Source organism: Podarcis bocagei (assembly GCF_964188305.1).
Source record: "Podarcis bocagei genome assembly, chromosome: 1".
In the NCBI taxonomy this organism is placed as follows: Eukaryota; Metazoa; Chordata; class Lepidosauria; order Squamata; family Lacertidae; genus Podarcis; species Podarcis bocagei.
In genome coordinates, this window is record NC_138125.1 from 87,026,615 (window position 1) to 87,051,137 (window position 24,523).

A 24,523-nucleotide genomic window follows, 5' to 3' on the forward strand; every position below is an offset into this window, starting at 1 on the left:
GAAAGTGGAAGGGAGTTCTCCATTGCACAGTGCATGCCTGCAACCTCACGGTGGGGGTGGGATATGTGCATTGCTCCAAGAGGGGGAAGAGGATCTGTGGAGGGTGCAAAAAGCATGAATAGGTAGGACAGTTCAGTGCCTACCACTTACATGGAGCAAACTCTCATTTAAAGACGGGCTCTGCTGCCATGGCATAAAACATGGGCCTGAGCTGCTCCCTATTTTGCCTGTGTTTTTTGCTCATGCGCAATAGTTTTAATTGTCCCAAGAAACTACAGAATGAAAAATCCCCACACTTCATTTATATTATGTGAATATCTAATAGGTATTCCATGCCTTCTGTCCACAACCCAGCACAGAGGGAAATCTAAGGCACTTAGGTATGCTTAGCTTTGAGCATCTGTCCATGTCATCATTGTTGTGTGCGTTTGCTGTCTTAGGGTTTTTTCATGTAAGAAAGAAAAGTGGGATTTGTGTAAGCATTATACATAATTAGAGCAGGAAACTCTGTGCACTTAACCTAACTGCCATGAAACCTGTGGCAGGGAGGGAGAGAGAAAACTTTCCTCCCTTTTCTTTTAGATAAAAGAAAAACTAATGCAGCTGGCAGAGAAGAGGAGGGAGATGGTGGAGAAGTGGGACAGGCGTTGGGACTGGCTTCGCTTGTGTAAGTATCCCGCGAGGTGTTTCCTAGGTGGGCTGACTGGAATAAGGCTTTTCCACCCAGGTGGGCACTTTTCCATGTAGGGGAAGGCCCAGCCATCAATGTGTGTGCATCCTACATGCTGAGCCATGACCCTCTCCCTGGTTTCCCTTCTCCTCTTCATGCACCAGTGCTCGAGGTGTGCCAGTTTTCCAGGGATGCCTCAGTGGCCGAGGCGTGGCTCATTGCCCAGGAGCCCTATCTCTCCAGCGGTGATTACGGGCAAACTGTGGATGCTGTGGAGAAGCTACTGAAAAGACACGAAGCCTTTGAGAAATCCACAGCCACGTGGGAAGAACGTTTTGCTGCCTTGGAGCGTCTGACCACAGTAAGTAGCCCACAGAAGGAAGAGCCTGCCAGCACTTTGTATGGTTAACAATAATGGAAATCTACTAACCAAGCTGGTTGGGAATATGGGGATCCAACTGTTGCTTCTTATTACTACAGTGGTACCTCGGTTGTCGAACGTAATCCGTACCGGAAGCCTGTTTGACTTCCGAAATGTTCGACAACTGAGGCGCAAAGGGCGGTTGGCAAAGTCAATGGAGAAAAAAGAAAAAAATGCAGTGGAAGCCGTTTGACTTCTGAAGTGCATTCAAAAATGGAAGCAATTAGTTTTCGGTGTTTGGGTTCCGGAATGTTTGGCTTCCGAGATGCTCAAAAACTGAGGTACGACATTAGAAAGCCTAATTTGTGTTTCATTTTATTTTAATGTGAAGCTTTTCAAAAACGCTTTCTTGAATATTCCTACAAAGAGTATTGGGCTGAAAAATAATAATAATTTGAAGATGAATATACGTATATTTGTCAAAAAACAAATATTGGCCGAAGCATTGCTTTCAATGCCTGCTATAGCACCCTAATGCCTTCTAATACCTTTCTCAGTTAAACCAGTGCTAGACCCTAGAGCAGTGATCCGGCAACATAAAAGGCAAATAGCACAGTGAAGTGCAATATGGGGGAAATGTGTAGGTGTAGGAAAGGCAAAACTGACCCCTGAAGGGATGGGGTAGATGAAAATGAGGTCACAGGTGCAACAGGGAATCTGCCTATACAAAAAAAACCCACCCTGTGTGTTCTTTAATATCCCCCCAAAAATATTCTTTTTCAGCTTGAATTACTAAGGAATAGAAAGATTCCAGAAGACCTTTCGCAGCACAAAGTGGCTAGGACCACAGACCTCGAGTTTGACTTTGAGACAGAGCCTGAAACTGAGATGGGGTAGGTTACATGTATGTAAGTTGCCCTTTGGGCTGTTACTTCCCTGAGTGTCAGCAGAACTCCATCAAGAACAGGCCAAATCCTCAATTCCCAGACACAAGAACCACCCACCAACAGTATCTCCATTTTGTTAGGATTCAGTTTCAGTTTGTTGGCTCTCATCCAGTCCATTACTGCCTCCAGACACTGATCCAGAGATCATGTAGCTTGCTGGACCTCTTCAACACTGCCTTATGCACATCTTTGGGTCACAATAAGCGAAACTCCTCTCATAACGCTGAAGAAGATGGTGCTCTCAAGATGAACAATATCCATTGGTGTCCCAGGGGTGTAATTCCACAATTAGGATTAACATTTCTGTCCTATGCCGGAGTGCAACCTGAGACTGTTTTTTGAGTCTGGTGTTTTGGCAGAGGCAACAGCTATCTTGTGAATGTAGAGTTGATCTTTTTTGAGTTGGAAAGAAAAAAAAAGGACTGAGATACTGCCCTCTTGTGGTTGTGAAAACTATCCTACTTAACCTAGGGCTGAGATTCCTAGTGTCTTTGTTGCTGTTGTTTCTTACTGAGTTTCGTTGTATGGGGTTGAGTTCTGGGTTTTGCATGCACATTGTTTACACAACTGGAAACGTCAGCTCTACACTGCACCGCTGCAATTATATGGTTTTCTTTGTATAGACACTATATATATAGTTTTTTCTTCTTTAAAAACACACACAAACAAACTTCAGCAGTAGGCTGTATCTAATTGGTGATGTTGCACAGGCAAAGGGTTTTTGATCCAGCAGGAAGCATGCACTAATGGAAGAGGGTATGCAATTTTTGCTAATTTCCTGCAGCTCCTCCCTCCCCAATCTGTTCTGGAAGGTGCCTCCTCTGCTATTAGTGCACATCTCTGCTCAAGCAATAGCACAGGGAGGATGACTTATTCTGCTCCATGTTGTTTCCATTTTATATACTGGACTATGTTCTTCTGTGTTTACTGTAGGCCTGAAGAAGAGAGGGAGAAGAAGGAGGAGTTAAGTTTAGAAGATGCCATTTCTCCTGATGCAGAAGACTCATCACTGGTCAGTTATCAGTTTTAGTTCCTCCTTCCTGGAAACCTCCACAGCTTAATTCAGTTGTCCAGTTTTGTTGCATCTTTGTAAAAATACACAAAATGTTTTTTTCTGGCAAAAGAAAGAGAAAAAGAATTCTCTTATGTTCAGTTATTGAGAACTTTAACTTGCAGTGCTCTTCAAAGTCTTCTTCTTTGATAAATATAGTAAACATCAGGAAATTTGGAGCCAATGTGTATATCTGCAAAATGGATCTGTTAAATAAAGATTAATGTTACTATTTTAATATGTACTTTCTCAACTTGGTGCTCTTGAGATGTTGCTGGACTGCAGCTCCCATCATCCCTGGTCATTGGCCATGCTGGGTGGAGCTGATACTTAGTTGGAGTCCAGCAGCATCTGGAAACCAAGGTTGGGAAAGGCTGCTCTACAGTTCCCCCTAAATTATATTTTTGCTGTAACAGATCCTTCATAGACTCACTTGCATATATGTTTTGAACTGGAGAGCTGCTGTATTCTCATTGAAGGAGCTACTGTATCTGACGGTGTCTAATGCTTATAGCAAGGTGCACAGTTTTGACCGTACACGATTAGTCTGTTAGCTACACACATTTCTCAGTTAGGATCCTGGCAACAGCACACAAGCCTAGCAGTGTGCTTTTTGGAATAGTTTCTGTGTCAGAAACCTTAAACCCAGGGTATCGTAAGTAGTGTGAGTAGATGGAAAAGAAGATAAGACTTCTGGTCATTTAATAGTGGTGTAGAGTAAGGCATTTGTGCAGAATAATGTTGGGTTTAGAGCTCTAGATGGAGGCACAATATCTGATAGTTCTTGTAGAAAAAGTGTGAAGCCAGGTGGAGAGAAGAGTACAAACACTCTTAGCTTAATCATTGACCCACCTTCTCTGGAGTGATTCCTGAGGCACTTTCCTCTTTACAGGCCTGATCCTGATCTCTTTATAAAGCCAAAGAAGCACCTGGCTTCCAAGTGATTTTAATTAGTCCAGCCGCATCAAATGAATGAATGTTTCAAAGATACTCACCACCTGATCTCCCTGCTGTTCCTGTGGAGTCTTTCCTGTTCCCTACCCACAGCTCCGAATGCTGTCTGGATCAAGGAGTCAAATGTTTATTCGAAACCCAACTGTACCCGGAAGAGAGGGTTGTTCTATATATATTTTATTTTTCAGGCATTTGGGAAACCCTTTTGAAAAGAAGATCTGATCTGTCTGGGAACTTTGTATCCAACTTGGCCACTCTAACAACATATTTTTTGGTACATTGTTTTTAATAAGCATTTGCTTTCTTCTTTATTCCACTCTGCCCTTTCAAGGAATTAAGATAGGCCTTGTTGTACTCATGGTGAAAAGAAAGTGATGAGCAAAATTCCAGCGTGGTCTACTCAGGCCCACATCCCAGGTTGCTCTATCGTCTTAGGATCCAAGTTTCATTCTCTTGCAAGGGAAGAATGTGTCAGGTGTATTGATGCATAAGTCAATACATTTTCACGTGGTGCAATGCAATGGCCTGGTGAGAAGAAGAGTGGAGTGATTGAGCCTACAGAAATGCATAAAATACACCCTATAATTAGTGAAGAGAAATCACAAGATGGAATTCATGTCTGCATTGCTGTCTTTGTTAGCAATTTATAGAGTGCCCTTGCCCTTCCTGGAAAAGTGGGTTGCTTTTTGTGCTTGTAAAACGGAGGATCATGGGCAACGAATGGACGATGATGAAGGTGCTGTGATCATGACCTTTCTTAAAAGCAACTAAGAAAGAACTATACCTAAAAGATTTCTTCCTATGTAGCTGTGATACTATTAATCTTACAGGTGCTTCCAAAAACATCAAAAGGAATTGTTAGGACAATCCCTGCTATACCAGAGGCACCCAAACTCATGGAAACTCTTAATTCTTTTTTTAAAAAAGTTGGGCTTACTTTATGACGCAGGGTGCTCCCTGACACACAGGTACAAAGGAAGACCTGTGGCAATGCACATAACATGCCAACAAAAAGCAGTTCTGTGGTTGCTTTTCACATTTGCTGTAAATCAGGTCTGAAGAACCTATGGCCCTCAGATGTTGCCAAACCACATCTCCTATCAAACTGACCCATTGGCCAGCGACATCTAGAGGTCCACAGGTTCCCCATCCCTTCTGTAAATGGAGGTTTGTTACTGCAGATGGATGTGGTAGTAGTTCTCCTTCCACATGTACTTCTCGACGTGATTCGGAGGCACCGTGGCTTCACAAAATAAGCCCAAAACATGCAGTTCAAGTTTCCCTAAGCAACAGAAGCACAATGCAGCCAATAAATGTTCTATTTTGTTCTTAAAAGGCTCATTTGTTGGAGTGTGAAGACACAGCATTAAGGCACAGTAATCTCAGTCCTGCACACTCACCCACATGTGTGCATCCACATCCATTTTCATTTTGTATTTATCCAAGGCAGTTGTGTATCTGAACATCTAAAAACTCCACAAGTATTTACACTGGGAAGCACAAGCCATCATTCCGAGAGGATCGGTCTTCGCCAGATGCACTAATCAGGTCTTTGCTCCTACATGATGATTGATAGGTGCTTCCTCATTAACAGTGCAAGACACACAGCTCATCAGATAATCTGCAGCCAGGCCCTTCTTGCTGCCAACTTTTTTCCACTGCTCTTACTCATCCCCGTGCTGTCCAGGAAAATATCCACAACTCTGCCAACACTTTTGTTGCTTTCTGTAAGCCTTTGCGCTTCTCTGTGCCATTGTTTCTCTCAGCCTTCTTTCACTTTCCCCCTCTTCTTAGCATTACTGCTCTCCCCCCCGCCCCCTTAAGCAGCTTGCTTACAATATCTTGAAAATTTTCTTTGTGTCCTGTTGCCGCCAGCTTAATATCTGAAGACAGACTTTCAATGTGCCTTTAATGGACAAGTCATCCAAAGTACTCCCTGGGAGTAATTATTATTATTATTATTATTATTATTATTATTATTATTATTATGACTACTCCCTGGCTCAATCTGTGCCTCTCGTCCCCTCTTGTGCTTCTTCCCATGCATACTTGCCTCTTTCTTCCCAGAATACATGAGCCTCCTTCCATTCTTGCCCCACAGGCTTTGGGCCATACTTGGGAGTGGGTGCCAAGCAGCACTGACGTCTTCTCTGAACTTTTGTTCAGATCAGCTGATGCCAAGGCTCCACCTCTACAGTAAGTGCCTGTCTGAAACAGCCTCTCCAGTGGTCAAGCCATTTTGCACAATCAGATGAATGATTGGTCACATGTAAGCCTGGCAATAGAATGGGACCTTGGAGCAATCCCTCGCAGGTTCGCTGTTAAGGATAAATCCTGGAGGCCTGGAGCAGTGTTTTGAAGGAGGCCATCCTGCCAAAAAAAGAGAAGGGAATCTCTGCTGCTGTTGCTGCTTTTCTCTCATATCTGCTTCCATCCAGCCTTTTCTACTAACTTGGTAACAATTACTGGCCTTGACATTTGTGGCAATTGGGTATACATGCTACACACTGCAAAGTAAGCTGTGGCTAATCACAAAAGAAGGCAGCAACTTGAAGCCGCTGTTTTCTCAGTACACACACTTGCAACAAACCCTCACTTGTAAGCATTTTGTTTCGCAGGCAATTCAGAAGCCATTTTTCTTAAGTCCCCTGGGGACTGACTGTTCTGTAATATCAGTTTTCTTCTGGGACCGGTTTATTGTGACCATCCATTCTCTGCAGGTATTTAAGGTCTTGGAGCTTTGCTGCTCTCTATGGAATAGCTGATCACTGTCACAGTAGCAAAGGCCAAGTGTCTGGATAAGGTGCCCTGCAAAAGAGTGCTTTTGAGAAAACAAGTCTTTGTGGAGCTGTTCACAAAGCTGAGTTTCTATGGATTCCTGCAGGCATTGGGACAGCTTGTTCCATACTTCGTCATGTTCACTGTGATGCACCAAGAAGGCCTGTTGCAATGAGATAAGGAGGGCAGAGGGTACCAGGAAAAGGAAGCACAGCTGTAGTTTTTATAGTCAAAACGGTTTAGATTTTTCAGGTGTTTCTGGCACAGCACTGAAAAATAACTGCACTCGGGAATCCTAGCCAGCCAGTAGATGCCAGCACGAAAGGACAAGGCATTGGACCTAAGATTCGGGCAGGGACAATTAAGACTGAGGAACTCTTTGCTAGGGGCTACCTTTGGACAAATTATTTATTCCACTAATTTAGATTTTTAACACCCCCCTCTTCCAGAGACTCAGTTGTTGAGCTGTGGCGTCTAGGTGTATTTTGCCACGCGCCTCAAATCAATAAGAGTTGTGCAAGTTTTTTGGGGGATTACATTCAAAACTGTAGAAGCAAGAAGCGCTTTGCTAAAAAGATTCCTCAGAAGTCATACATGGAGTTGCCTCAGATAGCCTATTTATTTGTCCCTGGAGCACTTTTTAGCCTTCCCCTAAAGCTGGGTTAGGAATTCTGTGGCCATCCAAATGTTGCTGGGCTACAGCATCTGAAGGACCACAGGGTCTCCACCACAGCCATAAAGGCGTGTATCATTCGTATAACTTGCCATGTTATGACAAAGCAGCTTTCGCTGTTGTGTTCATGGCAGGAAGCCTTGATTAGCAGGGGTTTCCTACAGCGTGCTTACGTGGTGAAATAGGCACCTGTGTTCTTTTATCACAAAATTTATTCACACAACAAATGGTGAGGAAAATACTCCCCCCCCCCCCCGCAGGCAAGCTTTTGAAATTTTGAAAAGTATACTGTGGAGTTATTGAAGATCTCAACAAAATAAGTTCTGGCCTTAGCACTGCTCCATTAGAAGTCAGCATTGGTAGAAAGACAAGAAGAATAGAACCCTACCTTTGGCAACAGGCCCAGTAATTTCTCTGACCTGACGCAAGCACAGATCTACTGGTGTGCTTTACATTCAATGTGTGATGCCAATGCAGAATTAGCCAGTATAACCTAAAGAGCCTTTGGCCAACCTGGTACCCGCCAGATGTTTTGGACTACAACTCCCATCAACCCCAGCCAGTGGGCACCAAGTTGGCAAAGGCTGACCTGCACTACTCTGCACAGCTGGTTGAATGTTGGATGCATGCAGGGGATAGTTACACTGTGTGGTCCAAGTACAGATACCCTAGGCTGCACTGCTGGCCACACCTGGCAATGTTCTATTGAAGTTAATGGAACTTAGACACGCATAAGATAGAGCTGTCGATATTTTCCTGGCACCTAAGCGTGCTGTTGGCTCTTGAGTCTCGTGTTTAGAGCCATTGCTTACCCTGGGGTTCGTTCCAGCTTTGTGGTTCTATGATTACATTCTGCACTTAGACCCACAATCACACAATGTACTTGCAGTTCTCAATGTTGCAAACACAAAGGAAATGCAGTTGATAAGGAAATTCTTCTACCAGTTATTCAAAGGTAAGTCCACTAGGCCTCAATGGGGCTTATATACTTGCAAACAACAGCAGCATCATAAACCTATTCTGTGTTAACAAAAGCAAATCTTAACCAAAAGAGTTTTAATTATCTTTCTGAAGGCTGGGAAGGGAGTCTGTGAGCCTGGGCAGCACAACCACGAAGTTATTCATTAAGCAACCTCAAATGATAGTGGGGTGAACAGCAGAGCATCCCAGAGGATCTTAAAAGGAGGGCAGAATCATGAGTGGGTAGCAGATAGCCCTTCAGATTTCCCAGACCTAAACTATATGTGGCTTTAGAGGTTATAGTCAAGGATTAATTGGGTTTGGACACACGCCGCAAGCCAGTGCAAAAAGCAATACAGTCAAATGCTCCAAATAAAAGACCTCTAGTAATTGCCTGGTATTCTGAGCCAGCTATAGTTACTGAACAGTTTTCAAAGGCAGCCTCACATTAGAGTGGTCCAAAGTATGTGTGGTAGTGGCCAGATCCCCCCTTTTCTGGAAGGGACTATACCTAGCACACTAAGTGAAGCTCCTAGCCATGACCGAACCATGCCCCTCCAAGCACTAGCAAACTGAATAATCACTCTCAGGTTAGCTTTCCAGCTAACCATAGGAACTCTGTCTCATCTGGTTTAAATTTTATGTAAAACTGGGAGCAATATTGCAGTCAAATATTACAAACCAGCTTACAGGTTGCCTTCATGCACTCGGATTGCGTCCACCATAGATTTGTAATAAATAGTTTCACACAAGTGCAGTTTCCACAGGAATGAAACAACTGCGTAAATTGGTCCTTGGATGTGACCAAGGACCCTTTCCAACATCCTCTATTCAGGCTTTCAACATTGCAGCTATGTTGGTGACTTGTGTGGTGCCGGAAGTGTGTTGGGCAGGAACAACGCTGAGACTCACCCTGCATATCTGTGCTACACCTTTGTAGCAGTATTATATCAGTTTAACGGTCATGGCTTCCCCCCAAAGAATCCTGGGAATTGTGGTTGCTGCTGAGAATTAGCTATTAAGAGATCCCTAACCACTGCCCCCCCCAAAAAAAAACCTCAGTTCAGTGGAGAGCTGGGGTGACAACTGAAGCCACTTTAGGTGTCCAACTATATATTTCAGAGAATACCTGGATGTCAAGGACATCCCCCTGCCAACATACAACTCCCGGTAATATTTGTTAAAAGAAAAGTGATGTCAGTATTTCCCTGCCCTTACTTAGACTTTCACTTGTAGAGAGCAGGGATATGCAGAAGAACACAATGGCATCATCCCATATGTTCTTTACCAAATATTACCAGGAAGATGAGGCAGGAATGAGATGGGTCAGCAACATCTACCTGTCCCCTGTAATATTTGGTTGGACCTTAACATTGTAATGTAGGTCTACAATGTCCTCCATGGAATTATCACTTCTAGGCAGTACCAGGCTGAGCAGATTTGCCATCAACTTGTTTCTAAAGTGACTTTGGGCAGGGTGCTTATCTCTGCATTCCCTGCCGGCTACTGCTCTTCTCTGGGATCACGCATGCCTAACAGAGACATTACAATATGCTCTCTCTTCTTAGCTGTGCTGTGGGCTGTTGACCTCAGTTCCTTTTGCTTCCTCTGACCCACTGAATTGGTGGCAGTATGAGATGCAAATATAAGCCTCAAGAAGTGCCTGATGTTGCTGGCTTTATATGCCCCTACCGACACAAAGCACTTCTCTGTCCCTCTTGCCCTGCAGCAGCTGATCCATTTAGGCAGCTTGGAATCGTAAGAACATAAGAGGAGCCTGTTGAATCAGGTCAAAGGCCCATCTGGATGCTCTCACAGTGGCCACCCAGATGCCTTTGGGAAGCCCACATGCAGGACCTCCCCACTTGTGATGTCCAGCAAGTGGTATTCAAGAGACACACTGCCTCTGACAGAGAAGGTAGAACATGGCCTTCGATAGCCTGATCCTCTAGGAATTTATCCAGTCCTCTTAAGGTTATCCAAGTTGGCCACCACTACATCTTGTGGAACATCTAAAACGCCAGACAAAGTGAAACCAGCTCCAGCCACTGTACAGCCTATGATGGTTCCAAGCCAGGATCATCAGTTGTGCGGACCATTTCAAACCAAAGCATCCTTCTGCATCTGGAATGAGGGTCAGAAGAAGTGCAATAGCACTTCTGATCCCTGCAAGTAAATGGAATGAGGGTTCTTTCAAGTAAATGCCAATCTACACACTTCAGAAAAATCACATGACACAGTCTGTAAGGCACTATAATACTGGTGTGGAAATTCCACAGTGGAGTGTTCCCTTGTGGCAGAAACACTGCTTACACAAAGAGTGCTATCATGTTAGGAAGACAGGATCTAAACCTGTCTGGCAAACTCCACCGGTGCCCTGACGTATGATACCAGGGGGGCTGCACTATATCATTTCCCCAGGCATGTAGCTTGGTACTGAAAAACTCGACAATAGGATATGTGGGAGCCGCCCAGAGTGGCTAGGGAAACTCAGCCAGATGGACGGGGTATAAATAATAAATTATTATTATATTGGGAGAGCTGAGCCCACTGGTTTCTGCAGGATTAATGTTTGAGTTGTGCCCATTCATCCTTTTCATTAGGGATTCCCACTTAGCTCGGGTAAATTACTGAAATGTACTGCTGGTGGATGATGGTTGAAGGACTTGTCTGTGAATTGATAATGTGCCTGGCTGATGTTATTGTTGATGGAAAAGAGAGGGCACTAGGATTTGTCTCAGGCTCAGTCCTTCGGTTTGTGGTTGACTGCTGGTCATGAGTAGGGATTGCATGAGTAGCTGTCCAGCTTCCCAACAATCTATCATCCAAAGGTTGTCTCCTGCTTCAAAAGACTCTCCGCCTTGCTGCCCCGTATGCTCAGAACTGCCTCCCATAACTTGTACATGGTGACACCTCTCTTACTTGAAATCCCTCATCAGAAGTAATGTTTTCTGCCCAGTCTTTAGCACAAACATATTATTTCCTATGTATTCCACCTAGTGGTGCAGCAATAAAACTGCTAGCACATTTGCAAAGCTCAGCAGGGTCTAGTATGCTTTCAAGTTGGATGGGTGACCATGTGCTGAGATTCCAGCATTGCAGGGGGGTGAACTTAGATGGCCTTTGCGGTCCCTTCCAACTCTATGATTCTATGATATGTCATAATGTAGCCTGTTGGCTAATGAAGCCTAACCGTGTGTGTTTGAAAGAACCATATATTCCTTCTCTGCTAAATTCTGCAGCTTTCCTTTCATATTCTCTAAAGTACCATGCACACTGATGGGGCTACGTAAATCAATGCATGAAATATATTGCTGTCTGTAGACTATTACAAACTTAACCTTCTTTGAAATAATGGTCATTTCCCAGGAGTAGTAGTAGATCCTCTAAGATGGCTTTGCCCAACCTCGTACCTTATGATTATTATTACCCTGCCCATCTGGCTGGGTTTCCCCAGCCACTCTGGGTGGCTTCCAACAGAATATTAAAATACAATAGTATATTAATCATTAAAAGATTCCCTAAACAGGGTTGCCTTCAGATGTCTTCTAAAAGTCTGGTAGTTGTTTTTCTCTTTGACATCTGGTGGGAGGGCGTTCCACAGGGCGGGTGCCACTACCGAGAAGGCCCTCTGCCTGGTTCCCTGTAACTTGGCTTCTTACAGCAGGGGAACCTCCAGAAGGCCCTTGAAGTTGGACCTCAGTGTCCGGGCAGAACGATGGGGGTGGAGACGCTCCTTCAGGTATACTGGACCGAGGCTGTTTAGGGCTTTAAAGGTCAGCACCAACACTTTGAATTGTGCTCAGAAACGTACTGGGAGCCAGCGTAGGTTTATCAAGACCGGTGTTATATGGTCTTGGCAGCCGCTCCCAGTCACCAGTCTAGCTGCCGCATTCTGGATTAGTTGTAGTTTCTGGGTCACCTTCAAAGGTAGCCCCACACAGAGCGCATTGCAGTAGTCCAAGCGAGAGATAACTAGAGCATGCACCACTCTGGCGAGACAGTCTGTTTTGGACTAGAGCTCGCGGGTGGCGCTGTGGGGACGTGGGTGGCGCTGTGGGTAAAACCTCAGCGCCTAGGACTTGCCGATCGCATGGTTGGCGGTTCGAATCCCCGCGGCGGGGTGCGCTCCCATTGTTCGGTCCCAGCGCCTGCCAACCTAGCAGTTCGAAAGCACCTCTGGGTGCAAGTAGATAAATAGGGACCGCTTACCAGCGGGAAGGTAAACGGCCATGTTCCGTGTGCTGCGCTGGCTCGCCAGATGCAGCTTGTCACGCTGGCCACGTGACCCAGAAGTGTCTGCGGACAGCGCTGGCTCCCGGCCTATAGAGTGAGATGAGCGCACAACCCTAGAGTCTGGCAAGACTGGCCCATATGGGCAGGGGTACCTTTACCTCCCCTTAGCCCCAGGCAGCACGGTCCAGCTGGCTCAGGCTGATAGGATTTGCGTTCCAAAACATCTGGAGGGCATGAGGTTGGGAAAGGCTGCTTTAGGATGTGCCAACAGATTTTAGGGCTCATCCACACTTACATTTGCTTTGCATTTGTAGGCACAGGTTCAAGCTTTCCAGATCCAGATATGAACTCTTTGTTTTTTGCCCCACGCTTTCCCTGCAAAACCCTCTCTTTCCCACTGAACTGGAGCAAACAGCAATCCACTGAAAACCCAAATTGCCATTTGCACTTATTCGGTGTCAAAGAGTGGATTTTCCTGGGTGAAGCACTCAGACATGGACTGGGAAAGCAGTGGGGGGGGGGGAATTGGAGCGGATGGGATGAGTGAATTGCAAACTACTGATTCTCTGTGACTTTAGCTTTGCTATTTAAAGCCCAGTGTTCAGGTTATCCACTGAGATCACTGCATCTGCAATCAGATTTTAGGTGCTGGTTTTAAAAATAAAGCAATAATATAGTATTGACAGTGTTGGCTGCCACCCCCCTACACACACACACACACACACACACACACACACACAGGCTTCTCCATGTACCCAAATAGTACAGGCAGGAACTTGATTGCAGTGGCATCTCTTTTTTACAAACATAATTTGAGTAAAAGCCTTGAGATGATAGATGTGGTAGAATTTTGCAAGTGAGGGGTTATATTTTGATTCCTTCCCCTCTGAAAAAGCTCCCTGCATGTAGTAAGGGAGAGGGCTATACAAAGCAGTCCCCACTGCTGTGCCAGGGGACCCTGTGGAGTGGTGGGCATTCCAATATATGCTTCCCTTCAGCCCTCTGAAGTGGTATGGTACAGCATTTGTTCACTACAGTCAACTGCCTCGGTCTACATAATGTGAAGAAAGACTCTCACTTCCTTCCATGGAATGGAGCAAAAGTCAGAAACACACACACACCATCTTGAATGGTTCTGTTTTTGGTTAAACAAGTTGTCCCTCTTGTGCAGATGCAAGAAAATGAGAAACCACATCACGAATTGGTTTCGGAAGAGCTGCCCGAGGAAAAACTGCCTGAGATGGAGATCAGGGTGGTTGGTGAGGAAACTTCCACAAAGGAATCCCTGTTCAAAGTGGTCCAGACCCCTGTGAGCGAGATCGATGAGACAGCCACCCTTCCTGCACAGCTGGATAGATCTCACAGCGTACAGCTTGAGGGCTACCTAGGACGGAAGCACGATATAGAGGCACCTAACAAGAGGGCTTCCAACAGGTACAGTTGAACCTTTGCATGGCTTCTGGGCTGGTCTCTAATATGAAGAATTGGCAACAGCTTCCCTAATTAACATACACAGCAGCCATTGCCTACCCGGTGCCTTCTGGTTGTTTGGAACTACAACTCCCATGACCCATGACCATTGGCTAGGCTGATGGGAATTGTGGTACAAAATTTCTGGAGGGTACCACACTGACAAAGGCTGCTTTACAGAGTTGCTATTACTGGGGGCCACAGGCAGGTAGGTCTCCACTGCAGGACAAATGAAATGAAGTCAAATCCTATGAGTTCACAACAGATCGAGACAAATGATGAAGATTATATAGGTGGCGGGACCAGCATTGTCGCCCCTGCATGCGTGAAAGGTTCTTGGTTCGTTGGGCTTTATGGACAGGAGAGGTGAAAAGCTTTCTTGTAGTGTAAGGCCCATGCTGGCAAAGCCTTTGTGCTCGAGAGGAGATTGGGGCCGAAGTGAGTGTGGTTGTTGTGAGACTTGCCTTAGCATGACTGTAGCATTTGTGGCATCTAGATGCAGGAGTACAGCACTTCAGGAGCCCAGTGAGGTCAGCTCAAAAAGGAAATATCCTTAAATTCAAGAACAAGGTGTGGTCCACAGTGCCTGTAAGTCAGGGGTCGGCAAGGTTTACCTCGTCTGGGCCAGTTCGCTCTTGCGGAGATCTCTCTGTGGGCCGGATCACGTCTGCGCAGACGCGATTTTTGGCATCTGAGCATGCGCAGACACAATTTCTGGTGCCATGGAAGTGAGTCCCCGCTCTGCGCTGCGCTGGTTTAGCGTAGAGCGCGGGAACTCGCCGAGCAGGCGGCTCGGTTTGGGGACGGCTCATGAGCCATTTAAACGACCCCATGGGCCTCTTGTGACCCATGGGCCGCAGGCTGCTGACCCCTGCTGTAAGTCCTTACAAGTATCTTGAACTATTTTAGCCCAAACAGGTGGAATCTGACACTTATTGGCTGGTTGTGCCGCTGTCTCATAGTTGGGATATGCTGTGGAGGATAGTTGGGATCTGCTCTGGAGGTTATCACCTTCCTCAAACACTGAAACCATTGCATACCAAACACTGGATTTTAGGCTTTCAAGAAAAACTCCTAGTCATTCATTTTAAGCACCATAGAGTTTATTTTGTTAAATTCTCTGACCACTTACAGTGATCAAAAAAGATGGCCAAACTCACAATCTTCTCTCTAGGATATTTTTATTAGACACAGAAACGTCCAGCTGGTCTTGGCATGTTCTGTTTCATTTTGTTCTCTTAATAGACACTCCTGAACAAAGATTCTTTTAGGAATAAGTCTCTTTTGCTTTTCTTTCTCTGAAAGATCTTTTGTTTTGCCTACTACAAAAAAAATCATTAAAAAAAAATATCTTCAGGTATAGCTTTTGCCCCTCCTGGGGAATACAATAATAATAATAATGTTCTTCTGACACAAAAAGTTAAATCTGATATTTTAAAAAACTAGTTTTACCAAAGACACTAATAGCAAATTCTATTTAAGAGATCAAAATCAAGCCCTGTTTTTCTGATTCTAGAAAATGAGCTAGGAATGAACAAAACAAATCTTTTGAATCTGATGGCGGGGGGGGGGGGGGAGTCATGCAACACAATCCTATGAAAGTTTACCCAGAAGTGAGTCCTGTTGTGTTTAATGGGCTGTGTTTCGGATTGCGGCATGCAGCCTCAGAAGAGTTTGTGTCCCTTATTGTAAGCCGTGTTTCTTCTTGGCAGGTCCTGGAATACGTTATACTGTGTGCTCAGAAACAGTGAGCTGACTTTCTTTAAGGATGCCAAAAGTTTGGCTTTGGGTGTGCCTTACCACGGAGAGGAGCCTTTCCGGCTGAAGAATGCCTTCTGTGAAGTAGCTGCTGGTTACAAGAAGAAAAAACACGTCTTCAAGTTGAGGTAAGGCCCTCAACAGCTTTCCAAAACTTTGTTCCAATGTGAGCCAGTTTGGGTCAAACTCTAAGGCAGACAGTCTCTGGCCATACGATTGCTGTAGATCCTTTAGCAAGATAAGCTTTCTGGGTATAGGCAGTCTTCTGTCTGAACAACCAAGAGGTTATCTGGGGAAATGGTGCCTTTCAAGGTGTGACTCAAGAGTGGAACGCATATTTTAAGGTCATGATTTCTGGAAAATGTTTACTCAGTCCAAAGTGATGAACACATAAGAGAACTCTTCGTTGCATCAAACCACGGGCCCATCCAGCCCAACATCCTGTTTCCCACAATGCAACCAAGATGCCTATGGGGAGCCCACAAACAAGGCATGAGCACAATAGCTAATCCCTGCCTCTGATCCTGGAGGCAGCATACAGCCAGTGTGCCTTATTCCCTGTGCATTTGTCTAATGCACATCCAAAATTAGGTTGATAGCCACCAACAGCTCTTGTAGCTGTGAGTTCCATAGTTTAACTATGTATTGTGTGAAGAAGTGCTTCCTTTTGTCTGTCCTATATCTACCACCATCCAGTTTCCCTGAGTGATCCTGGGTTTCTAGTATAATGAGGGGACGACGACACACTTCTCTTTGTCTTTTACACGCCACCCCAAACATGGGCGTAGCTAGGATTTTTGTTGGTGGGGCAGAACTGACATGATTGGTCAGTTAGTTAAGTATTTCTATTGTTTTACTTGATCTAGGGTGGGGCAGCTGCCCCCTTCCCAACCCCCCAGCTACGTCCAAGCCCCCAAATGTTGCAACCTTTCCTTCTAGGGGAGTCCCTCCAGCCCCTTGATAATTTTAAATCCCCTTTCCTGCAGCTTTCCCAGCTTGAGTTACTGAGATGCTCTTTAGTTAATCCATCTCAGCTTGTTACACAAGAAAGCCTCCCAGACACCAGCATTTTTCCTTTTTATTAATTGTGTGCTTCTCTTGTTGCCTCAGATCTTTTTAGCGCACTTTGGTACATTAATTAAAACACTTAGGTATTTGCCAGTCACCTCAAACTGTTTGTTTGCTCTTGATGACCTTTATAACCTGCCTTCCTCCCAAACGAGCCCAGGACAGAATTAGTTCATTGAGCAGTTTTGTATGCACTGCGCTTACTCTTCACAAGCTGCACATACTGTACAGGATTGTGAGGCAGGGCAAGGGAGTTAAACAAGGTGATGTTTTGGTATCTTCCAACTCTGTAATGATTTGGTTCTTAAAGCATGCAGTATCACATATTTGCACTTCTCACTGTATTCAGAGAAGGATGACAAAGATGTTGAGGGGCCATCTTTGTAGAAAGGTTAAAGGAGTTTAGCCTGGAGAAGAGATGATTGAGAGGTGAAAAGGTAGCCATCTTCAGATATTTGAGGAGCTGTCACATAAAGGATGGAGTAGATCCCCCCTCCCCTGTTAACTCCAGTGGAATAGGATCTGAACCAATGATTCATTAAAGGAATTTTTGACTAAACCTTAGGAAGAAACTTCCAGACAGTACAAGTTGAAACAATGGCATGGACTAGCTTGGAAGGTGTGGACTCTCCTTCATTAAATGTTTTTTAAGCAGAAGCTAGATAGCCACCTATCAAGGATGCTATAGCAGTGGATTTTCTGCAATGTCAGGTTACACTAGATTACTTTTTGAAGTCCCTTCCAACTCTCTGTGTGGACCTCCTGACAAGAAGTCACCCTTAGAGCCAGGAAACTTTTTTTTTATAAAAAAAAAGTGTATTATATAATGATTTTTGTACTTTGCAGACTCAGCAACGGGAGTGAATGGCTCTTCCATGGCAAAGATGAGGTAGGTGTTGCCATGAATCCTGGGCTTAAGAAATGAACCGTGTGTCACTGTTTCCATGTACTGAAGTAAATGGTACCACTTTGCATCATACTGTTTTGCTAATCAAAGCTTTGGCACGGCTGGGCCACTAACTATGACTGCTCATTGAATCAGCAGTCAAGTACAGCTTGACGGAGTGGGAAGGAGCTGGAATATATTTAGGTTTTCATAGGGTAGGAGAAAAGGAGTTTGTATTTCATCAAATAACTATTTTAAGTTACTAGAGCTGGCTAGCAAAATGCCACCTTGGGGTTTGCTGTTGCTTTTTGAGGACTGAGTGTATTAAGACTAGTAGCACCTATGTGTCTGCTTGCATCTCAACTGCTCTATGTATATATTTGAATTACCAGAGCCAACTGAATGGCTGCAGCCATATGTAGAAATACTGGCATTAGATTGAAATGCCATGTGGAAAGCAACTAACATTGATTTCTAATAGAAAAGGAAGCAAAATAAAATGGGTCTCTAGGTAGCGTTCCATGAGTAGAATTAATGTGCAACCTTTTTTTTAATAAGGAGATTGAGGCTGCAATCCTATGCCCACTTATTTGGGAGTAAGCACCAGTGAACTTAACGGGGCTCACTTCTAAGTAGACACATATAGGTAGTACACATACCCTTAAACATTTTGTGACTCTACGTTTGGTCTCATTGAGGGGCAGTATTTCAATATGAGTAGGAAAATGAGAGTACCCCTTAAATTTTTTTTAGGAAAAAAGCACTGCAGCTGAGTATACATGTCTACTCAGACGTATAAATCTTTGTGTGAACTGATTGTTCTCTTGGTAATTGAATTTATTGGCTTCTTAATCTATTTTGAATTGTTCTGCTTTAACATTTTTTCCTTCCTTAGTTCAATGTGTTCCTGCCCCTCGGCTTTTCTCTGGGGCAGCTAGCCACAATCAGCCAATATTTTGGATGTTTTTGAAGAAACATTTAAAAATGTAGAAAGTACATAGTCAAACTGCTGAAATGTCTTGTTTTCTTTTCTTTTGGTAACATTGCTTTGGGTAGCAATTGGCAACTGAAGTGTGTGTAAACCGGATTTTGTTGTTGGCAGGATGAGATGCACACCTGGCTTCAGGGCTTCAGCACAGCAATAATCGAATCCCAAAGCATTAAAACCAAGGCCCAAAGCCTGCCTCTGCCTTCCATCACTACCATGGACGTGAGTCTGACCAAGAAAGACAAAGAGAAGAGATTCAGCTTCTTTCCCAAAAAGAAATAGCTAGACAGGTGGCTTGGTCCAGCCAGATGCCTATGTTCTAATGTGCATAACGGGGGGGAAACCTGCATGTCCGAGTGTCCCTGGGCACTCCTGGCACCACTCAAAACACTGTTCTCATCTCCACAACACAGCCTTGCTTCTCATTTCCCACCACATCCCCATCTCTCTCCCCCACACAACCCAGGGCATCAAGCCAGTGTTTCAGGTAACAAGGCAACATCCCTGCTGCAAGCAGAGCTGCGAGGTGTGTGTCCTTGGTTGGTTCATTGGGAATGCAGAGTTCAGCAAGGCTGACCTTGTGTGTGATCATGCTTTGCACACCTCTCTGTGAACAAAGAACTGCTTCAGGGGAGAAGACAGTGTGTCGATTTCAGGGGCTTTTTGTGGAAGAAAGGAGTGAAGCAGGAACCTAGCCCACCCCAAAAGGGAACTGAATGAAAACCATGATGGCTCTGGAGCAATTCTGCTTATCTCGGAGGTTGGGGAAACTACATCCTCAGCTCATTGCCAAAAGCCCTGGTTCCCAGAAGCTGCTTTCCCAAATCGTCTGTTGGAATAGAACCGTCATGTGGAATTTCACCGTCATCTATAGCACAGGCACACCATGCATCAAGATCCAACCCTCATACTGGAAGTCAGTTTTCTCTTTTCAGCAGGTCTGATGCTCTTCTTTGCAGGGGCATCTGCGACGTACGCACACACGCATGCACAATACCGTGTCACAAAGCACAGAATTTTCTCACCAAAAGGTTCCACCCAGAGTCCACTGTGTTGGTGGCGGAATCCTTGCTCGATTATAAATGAATCAGGGTTGCAACCAAAGAGGAGAGAGCGTGACCCATGTTCAGACTTCTGCACTAAATTGGTTAGAATGGAGACGTGTTAGAAATGTGTGTGTGTATTTGTGAAAAAGAGAGGAAGTTTGCTCACCCGCTGCACTAGGAATACAAGGAAGCTGAAGTTAGTTGCAGCTACGCCCCACTGAGAAGCAGCCTGTTGGCTTTCAGTGGACTTTAGCCACCATTAACTTTGGCTGGATTGTGCCCCACATTACTTAATGAGGTTTTTATCAGCCCCACTATATTTATGCCGGGGTTAACTTTGTGACTAGGCTGAATCCAGGTGCCCTCCCCTCCCCTCCCCTGAGCTTTCTGTAAACATCTGTTCCGTGTTGGCTCAGCTCTCCAGAAGCAAATGGCTCCTCTCTTGTCCCTCTGAGGATGCGTTGTGCCCGAGCATGGCCTTTGGTGATCCACTGCACTGCTTACACTTCTGTAGAATGGAGTGTGGCTTTCTCAGTTACTGTAAATGCAGTCTTAATCCCAACTGCTCCCTTCTGCAGAGACCTCTGCCTGTGATGTGTGGGTGTCTGAATGGCTGTTTAAAATATATACAGGCACATCTCGCTCTGACTTTATGATAAAGTTCACAAGCCCCTTATCCAAGGAAGGAATTCATCATCCCCCCCTCCCAAAGACAGATGGCTGCTCAGCTGTATTGCTCTTTTGGAACATATTGCTGGAGAGCTAATTGCTTTTGACATTGAGTGGAGCCTGGAGATTGCCTTTCATGCAAGGGCCTCTTTGCAGTGATAGTAATACTAAGGATTCTGAAAACAGCAGGCTCCCATTCTTCAGTTGTCTTTTGAGCACCCCACCCCTAGGGCTCATTGCAATTTCTAAACCATGTTTTCTTTGTGGGTGCCATATACCATACAAAAAGTGCCTTAACCTAGGGGCATCCCATTATCATCACTCCAGGAGTGCGCAGGCTCTGTAAACACCATGAACAGATTGGTTTGGATTCTCCTTGCTCGAAAAGGAAGCTATGAAACTGTCTCTTTAAGCAAAAGATATGGAGATCCGGGGGGGGGGGGCTGTCTTTGCCTCACACCCACAGCTGTGGGGAAAAGCAGGGCTTGACACTTACTGTCATGGATCCAGGTACCAACAGCTGAGGCTTGAGGTTTTTCCACATGTTACCTTTTGTCAAGTCTCAAAAGTGTTAAACTTTTCCAGATCTCCTGGGCTGTAATGGGTAGCTGACAATCGGCTGCCTCACTATTGTGATGAGCAGAGCAGATTCTTCCACAATGCTACATTCGAAAAGCCAATACATCTAAATGGTTTTGAATTATAGTGTTCTGGGTTGTGGAGTCTGGTAGCATTAACCCCACTGAACATTACCAGTGCAGTTATACGACGGCTTAGCTGCCAGCCTTCTCCTTTCTGCCATTATAAAACATCACTGCCATTAAGGATGATCTTCCCCCTTTTATGTTCAGAGTAGGATGCACCCCTAGGTGACTGCTGAACAGCAGGTTGTACCACAACCCACATCTTGCAAAATTGGGTTTTTAAATATGAAATTAATCAGCAAGTGCAGGAATGATTGCAAGGGGAGGTGGAGAAGAAAGTTGAAAAGTAGAGCAGGCAGCCTTACTAATCACTAATTCAGCATCCCTCAATGATGCTGGTAACTGCTGCCAATTGGGGACTAGTAGGGCAAAAGGCAAGGAGACCTGCAGTAGGCTTAGCTAGAGCCAACTCAATCTGGTTTTGCCACTGTGTTCTACAAGTGCAACACCAAGACTGAGGAGCAATGCCACACTCTTGACTGGTTCTAAGTGGGAAGGCAGGTAGCCATGAGAGCCCCATTAATTCTAATGGAGAAACTTCCACTGCTTCCATAAGCCTTTCTTGCTTCCAGAGGAAGAGCAAGCAGCGCCCATAAAGACCCTCAGTCAGAGCAGTCAACCCACTAATACTTCTCTGTTGCTGCACAGTTTGGACACTAGTCAGTGATATAGCATGCTATTACAACAAAGACTTAAATATTGTGGATAATTTGCCACAGCACTGATATTCAAGGCATGCAGCCATAGCCTGTGCAGATAATGGGGGTGCCTAAGCTCACTGAAAGCAGTTAGCTTAGGCACACGTGAAACAAGGCCTATTTAAGCAGAATGCCTTTATGCTCCATTTCGAGGCTAAAACATGGAAGGATTCTCTCCACCAGGGTACTGATGGTTATTGCTAGGGAGAGCTCAAAGGTGCAAAAGGGAGGGGGAAATCTTCTCTAGCAAAAACAGTGGGCACTCTTAGGAACAAGAGCCCCCAGCCTGCCTGGAATCGGCATTCTTCTGGTGACCTTGCAAAGCCGTGCTGAAAACCTGCGGGCTGCTTATCGTTAGCCTGTTCATTGGTGCCCAGACGATGCCAGCATTGGGAAAGAGCAGTGCGTCTTTGAGCACATGCAGAGAGGTCTGTCCCGCCCCCCCCCCCGCCAGCCTGCCTCCCTGCTTGCAGCTGAGCAGTACTGGCACCTTTTTTTCTAGAAAAGAAAGCACTGCCTGCCATATTTACAATCTGAATGCCCTCAAAGTGGTATTTTCTCCACTCTTCCAGTCCATGCTTATAGGGGAGAGATATACCGTATTTTTTGCACCATAACACTCACTTTTTTCCTCCTAGAAAGTAAGGGGAAATGTCTGTGTGTGTGTTATGGAGGAAATGCCTACGGGTGGCATGCCTACGGATTTTCCTCCTCTAAAAACTACGTGCGTGTTATGGTCGGGTGCGTGTTATAGAGCAAAAAATACGGTACTTTATCAGCCTGCTGAAGTGAGCACAGAATGGCTCAACTAAGAAAAAAAAAGACAGGATGTTTGGACTTCATTGTGGGATTTTTTTAAAAAGAAAATCTTATGTGAGGCAGCTCTGTCTAGGAGAGGCACCAGACAAGGAATAGTAGGGATCCTGCAAGTTTAGGGTGACCGTTTTCTTTAAGACAACAAAGCACATGAGAATTAGGAGGAGCCGATTCTCCAGCAAATGCCACCAGGAAGAGAAATATTTACTAAACATGCTACCCAACTGCAATTGTACAACAAATATACCTTTGGGACCTCATAAGCATTCTGGCTTTGGCAAGCTCAGCCATCCCTTCCCTTCCTGGAGGATATTTTCACCTGTCAACTCCTGAGTTTCAGGTATGGTAAAATGCTCCTTTTCAGGAAGCTGAAAACACACAAAGCTAGGCTGAAATGTTATTTGAGACTATTCCTGCTGTATGACCACTGCCCTATACTAGGCTATGTGCTAAATAAGGAAGTTGCTTCAGACCTTATGTGTACTTGTTCTGCTCCCCCGTTTCTTTAACCTTTTGCTTGTGCACAGCACCATAAGCTGTGCTCCTAGACCTCTGTTTGGTTTCAGCTTGGCACGTTTCGAGTGCAGTCGTTGTCGGTGTGCCATTATGTCTCGCTGCATTGTGCTCCTACCCATTACAGACCCAGGGAGTGTTATCATTTCCCTAGCAGGAACCATTTGCTGTCTGGCAACTTGCAGCCTTCCCGTGCCTGGCTGCGCCTAGCTCTTCCTTCTTAGATCTAAAGCGACTTCACCTCCGTCAAGCGGCTCCTCCATCAGGCTTAGCTCTCCAAGACCCCACTACTAACGCAGAGGTCAGGACCTGTCAGAAGGGAGCGCCACATGCACCAGGCCCAGAACATGTTTGCTTCAGAAGAGCAAGGGCTGTTTCTTGGAGATACAGAGAACAGCTAAAGTAGCCCAGGACCTCTCCTACAGGTTTATAGGGTTTGGGGGTTCATACTCTCTTAAAAACAGCTAGGCACCAAGTTCCACCTGCTCCAATGTGCTTCCACTGTCCAGAGAAAAGAGCTAAAGCTTCAGAATGTGCTTCAGAAGCAATTTAATAACATTTTTCTAATAAATGAACAAATAAACCCTTCTTGGCTCCTGGATTTTGTGTGCAATTTCTGTTTGTTAAGGGCTCACCCACAGTTACCTGCAGTATGGTTAAAGACACGTGTGAGAGCCTAGGGGCCTGTGTGTAACACCTCTGCTCAAAACTCTAGATGTCCATTTTCTAACAGGCCAAGTTCACAGTGTTACTATCGGTATGTAAAGCCTTTACTGGATTGGGACCAGTTTACTTGCGGGATCACCTTACCCCACATGTGCCCTCTTGATGGCTTGGGTCTGCAGAACTGCCGCTGTTACAGGTGCAACATAAGACCTTTTCTACACTTTTAAGAAATCCACCTTTTCATATTGCAGCACCTGCACTTTGAAACTCCCTTCCTATTGACATCAGGCAGGTACCTTTGCTGTATTATTTTTGGCGCTTGCTTAAAACATTTCTGTTTAGGCAAGCCTACCCAGACATGGAGCAGTTACATGTGTTTTCTCTCTCTTCAGCTACTGTTCTATTTAATAATGCTCTGGATGTTTTAAAATGTCCATACTGAGAATTTAAATGTTTATATTTTTGTAAACCCCACAGTAAACCCCTTACAATCAGGCGATAGATAAATTTTGTCAAAATTAAGGAAAAACAAAACACTATGCAGTCATTTTGCTGCCTGGAACACCCACACCGTTTCAAGCTTACAAAAGAAAAGGGAGCACCCCCAAAAG

The 24,523-nt window shown here is 45.0% G+C and overlaps 1 protein-coding gene across 9 annotated transcripts in view; it reads left to right on the forward strand.

Annotated features, from left to right (window-relative positions):
- SPTB (spectrin beta, erythrocytic) overlaps nucleotides 1-19,208 on the forward strand; it is a 91,492-nt gene extending 72,284 nt beyond the window's left edge. For 7 of the 9 annotated variants that reach the window (XM_081203612.1, XM_081203608.1, XM_081203609.1 and 4 more), the window contains 8 exons: nucleotides 583-667; nucleotides 835-1,031; nucleotides 1,815-1,924; nucleotides 2,912-2,990; nucleotides 13,802-14,064; nucleotides 15,813-15,986; nucleotides 17,773-17,815; nucleotides 18,915-19,208. In XM_081203612.1, coding sequence (XP_081059738.1) covers nucleotides 583-667; nucleotides 835-1,031; nucleotides 1,815-1,924; nucleotides 2,912-2,990; nucleotides 13,802-14,064; nucleotides 15,813-15,986; nucleotides 17,773-17,815; nucleotides 18,915-19,082 — 1,119 coding nt within the window. In that variant the 3' untranslated portion in view covers nucleotides 19,083-19,208. Of the gene's footprint in view, nucleotides 1-582; nucleotides 668-834; nucleotides 1,032-1,814; nucleotides 1,925-2,911; nucleotides 2,991-3,921; nucleotides 5,319-13,801; nucleotides 14,065-15,812; nucleotides 15,987-17,772; nucleotides 17,816-18,914 lie in introns of those variants that run through there. The other 2 variants (XM_081203614.1, XM_081203615.1) reach the window with 2 other exon arrangements.
- The last annotated feature ends 5,315 nt before the right edge of the window (nucleotides 19,209-24,523 follow it).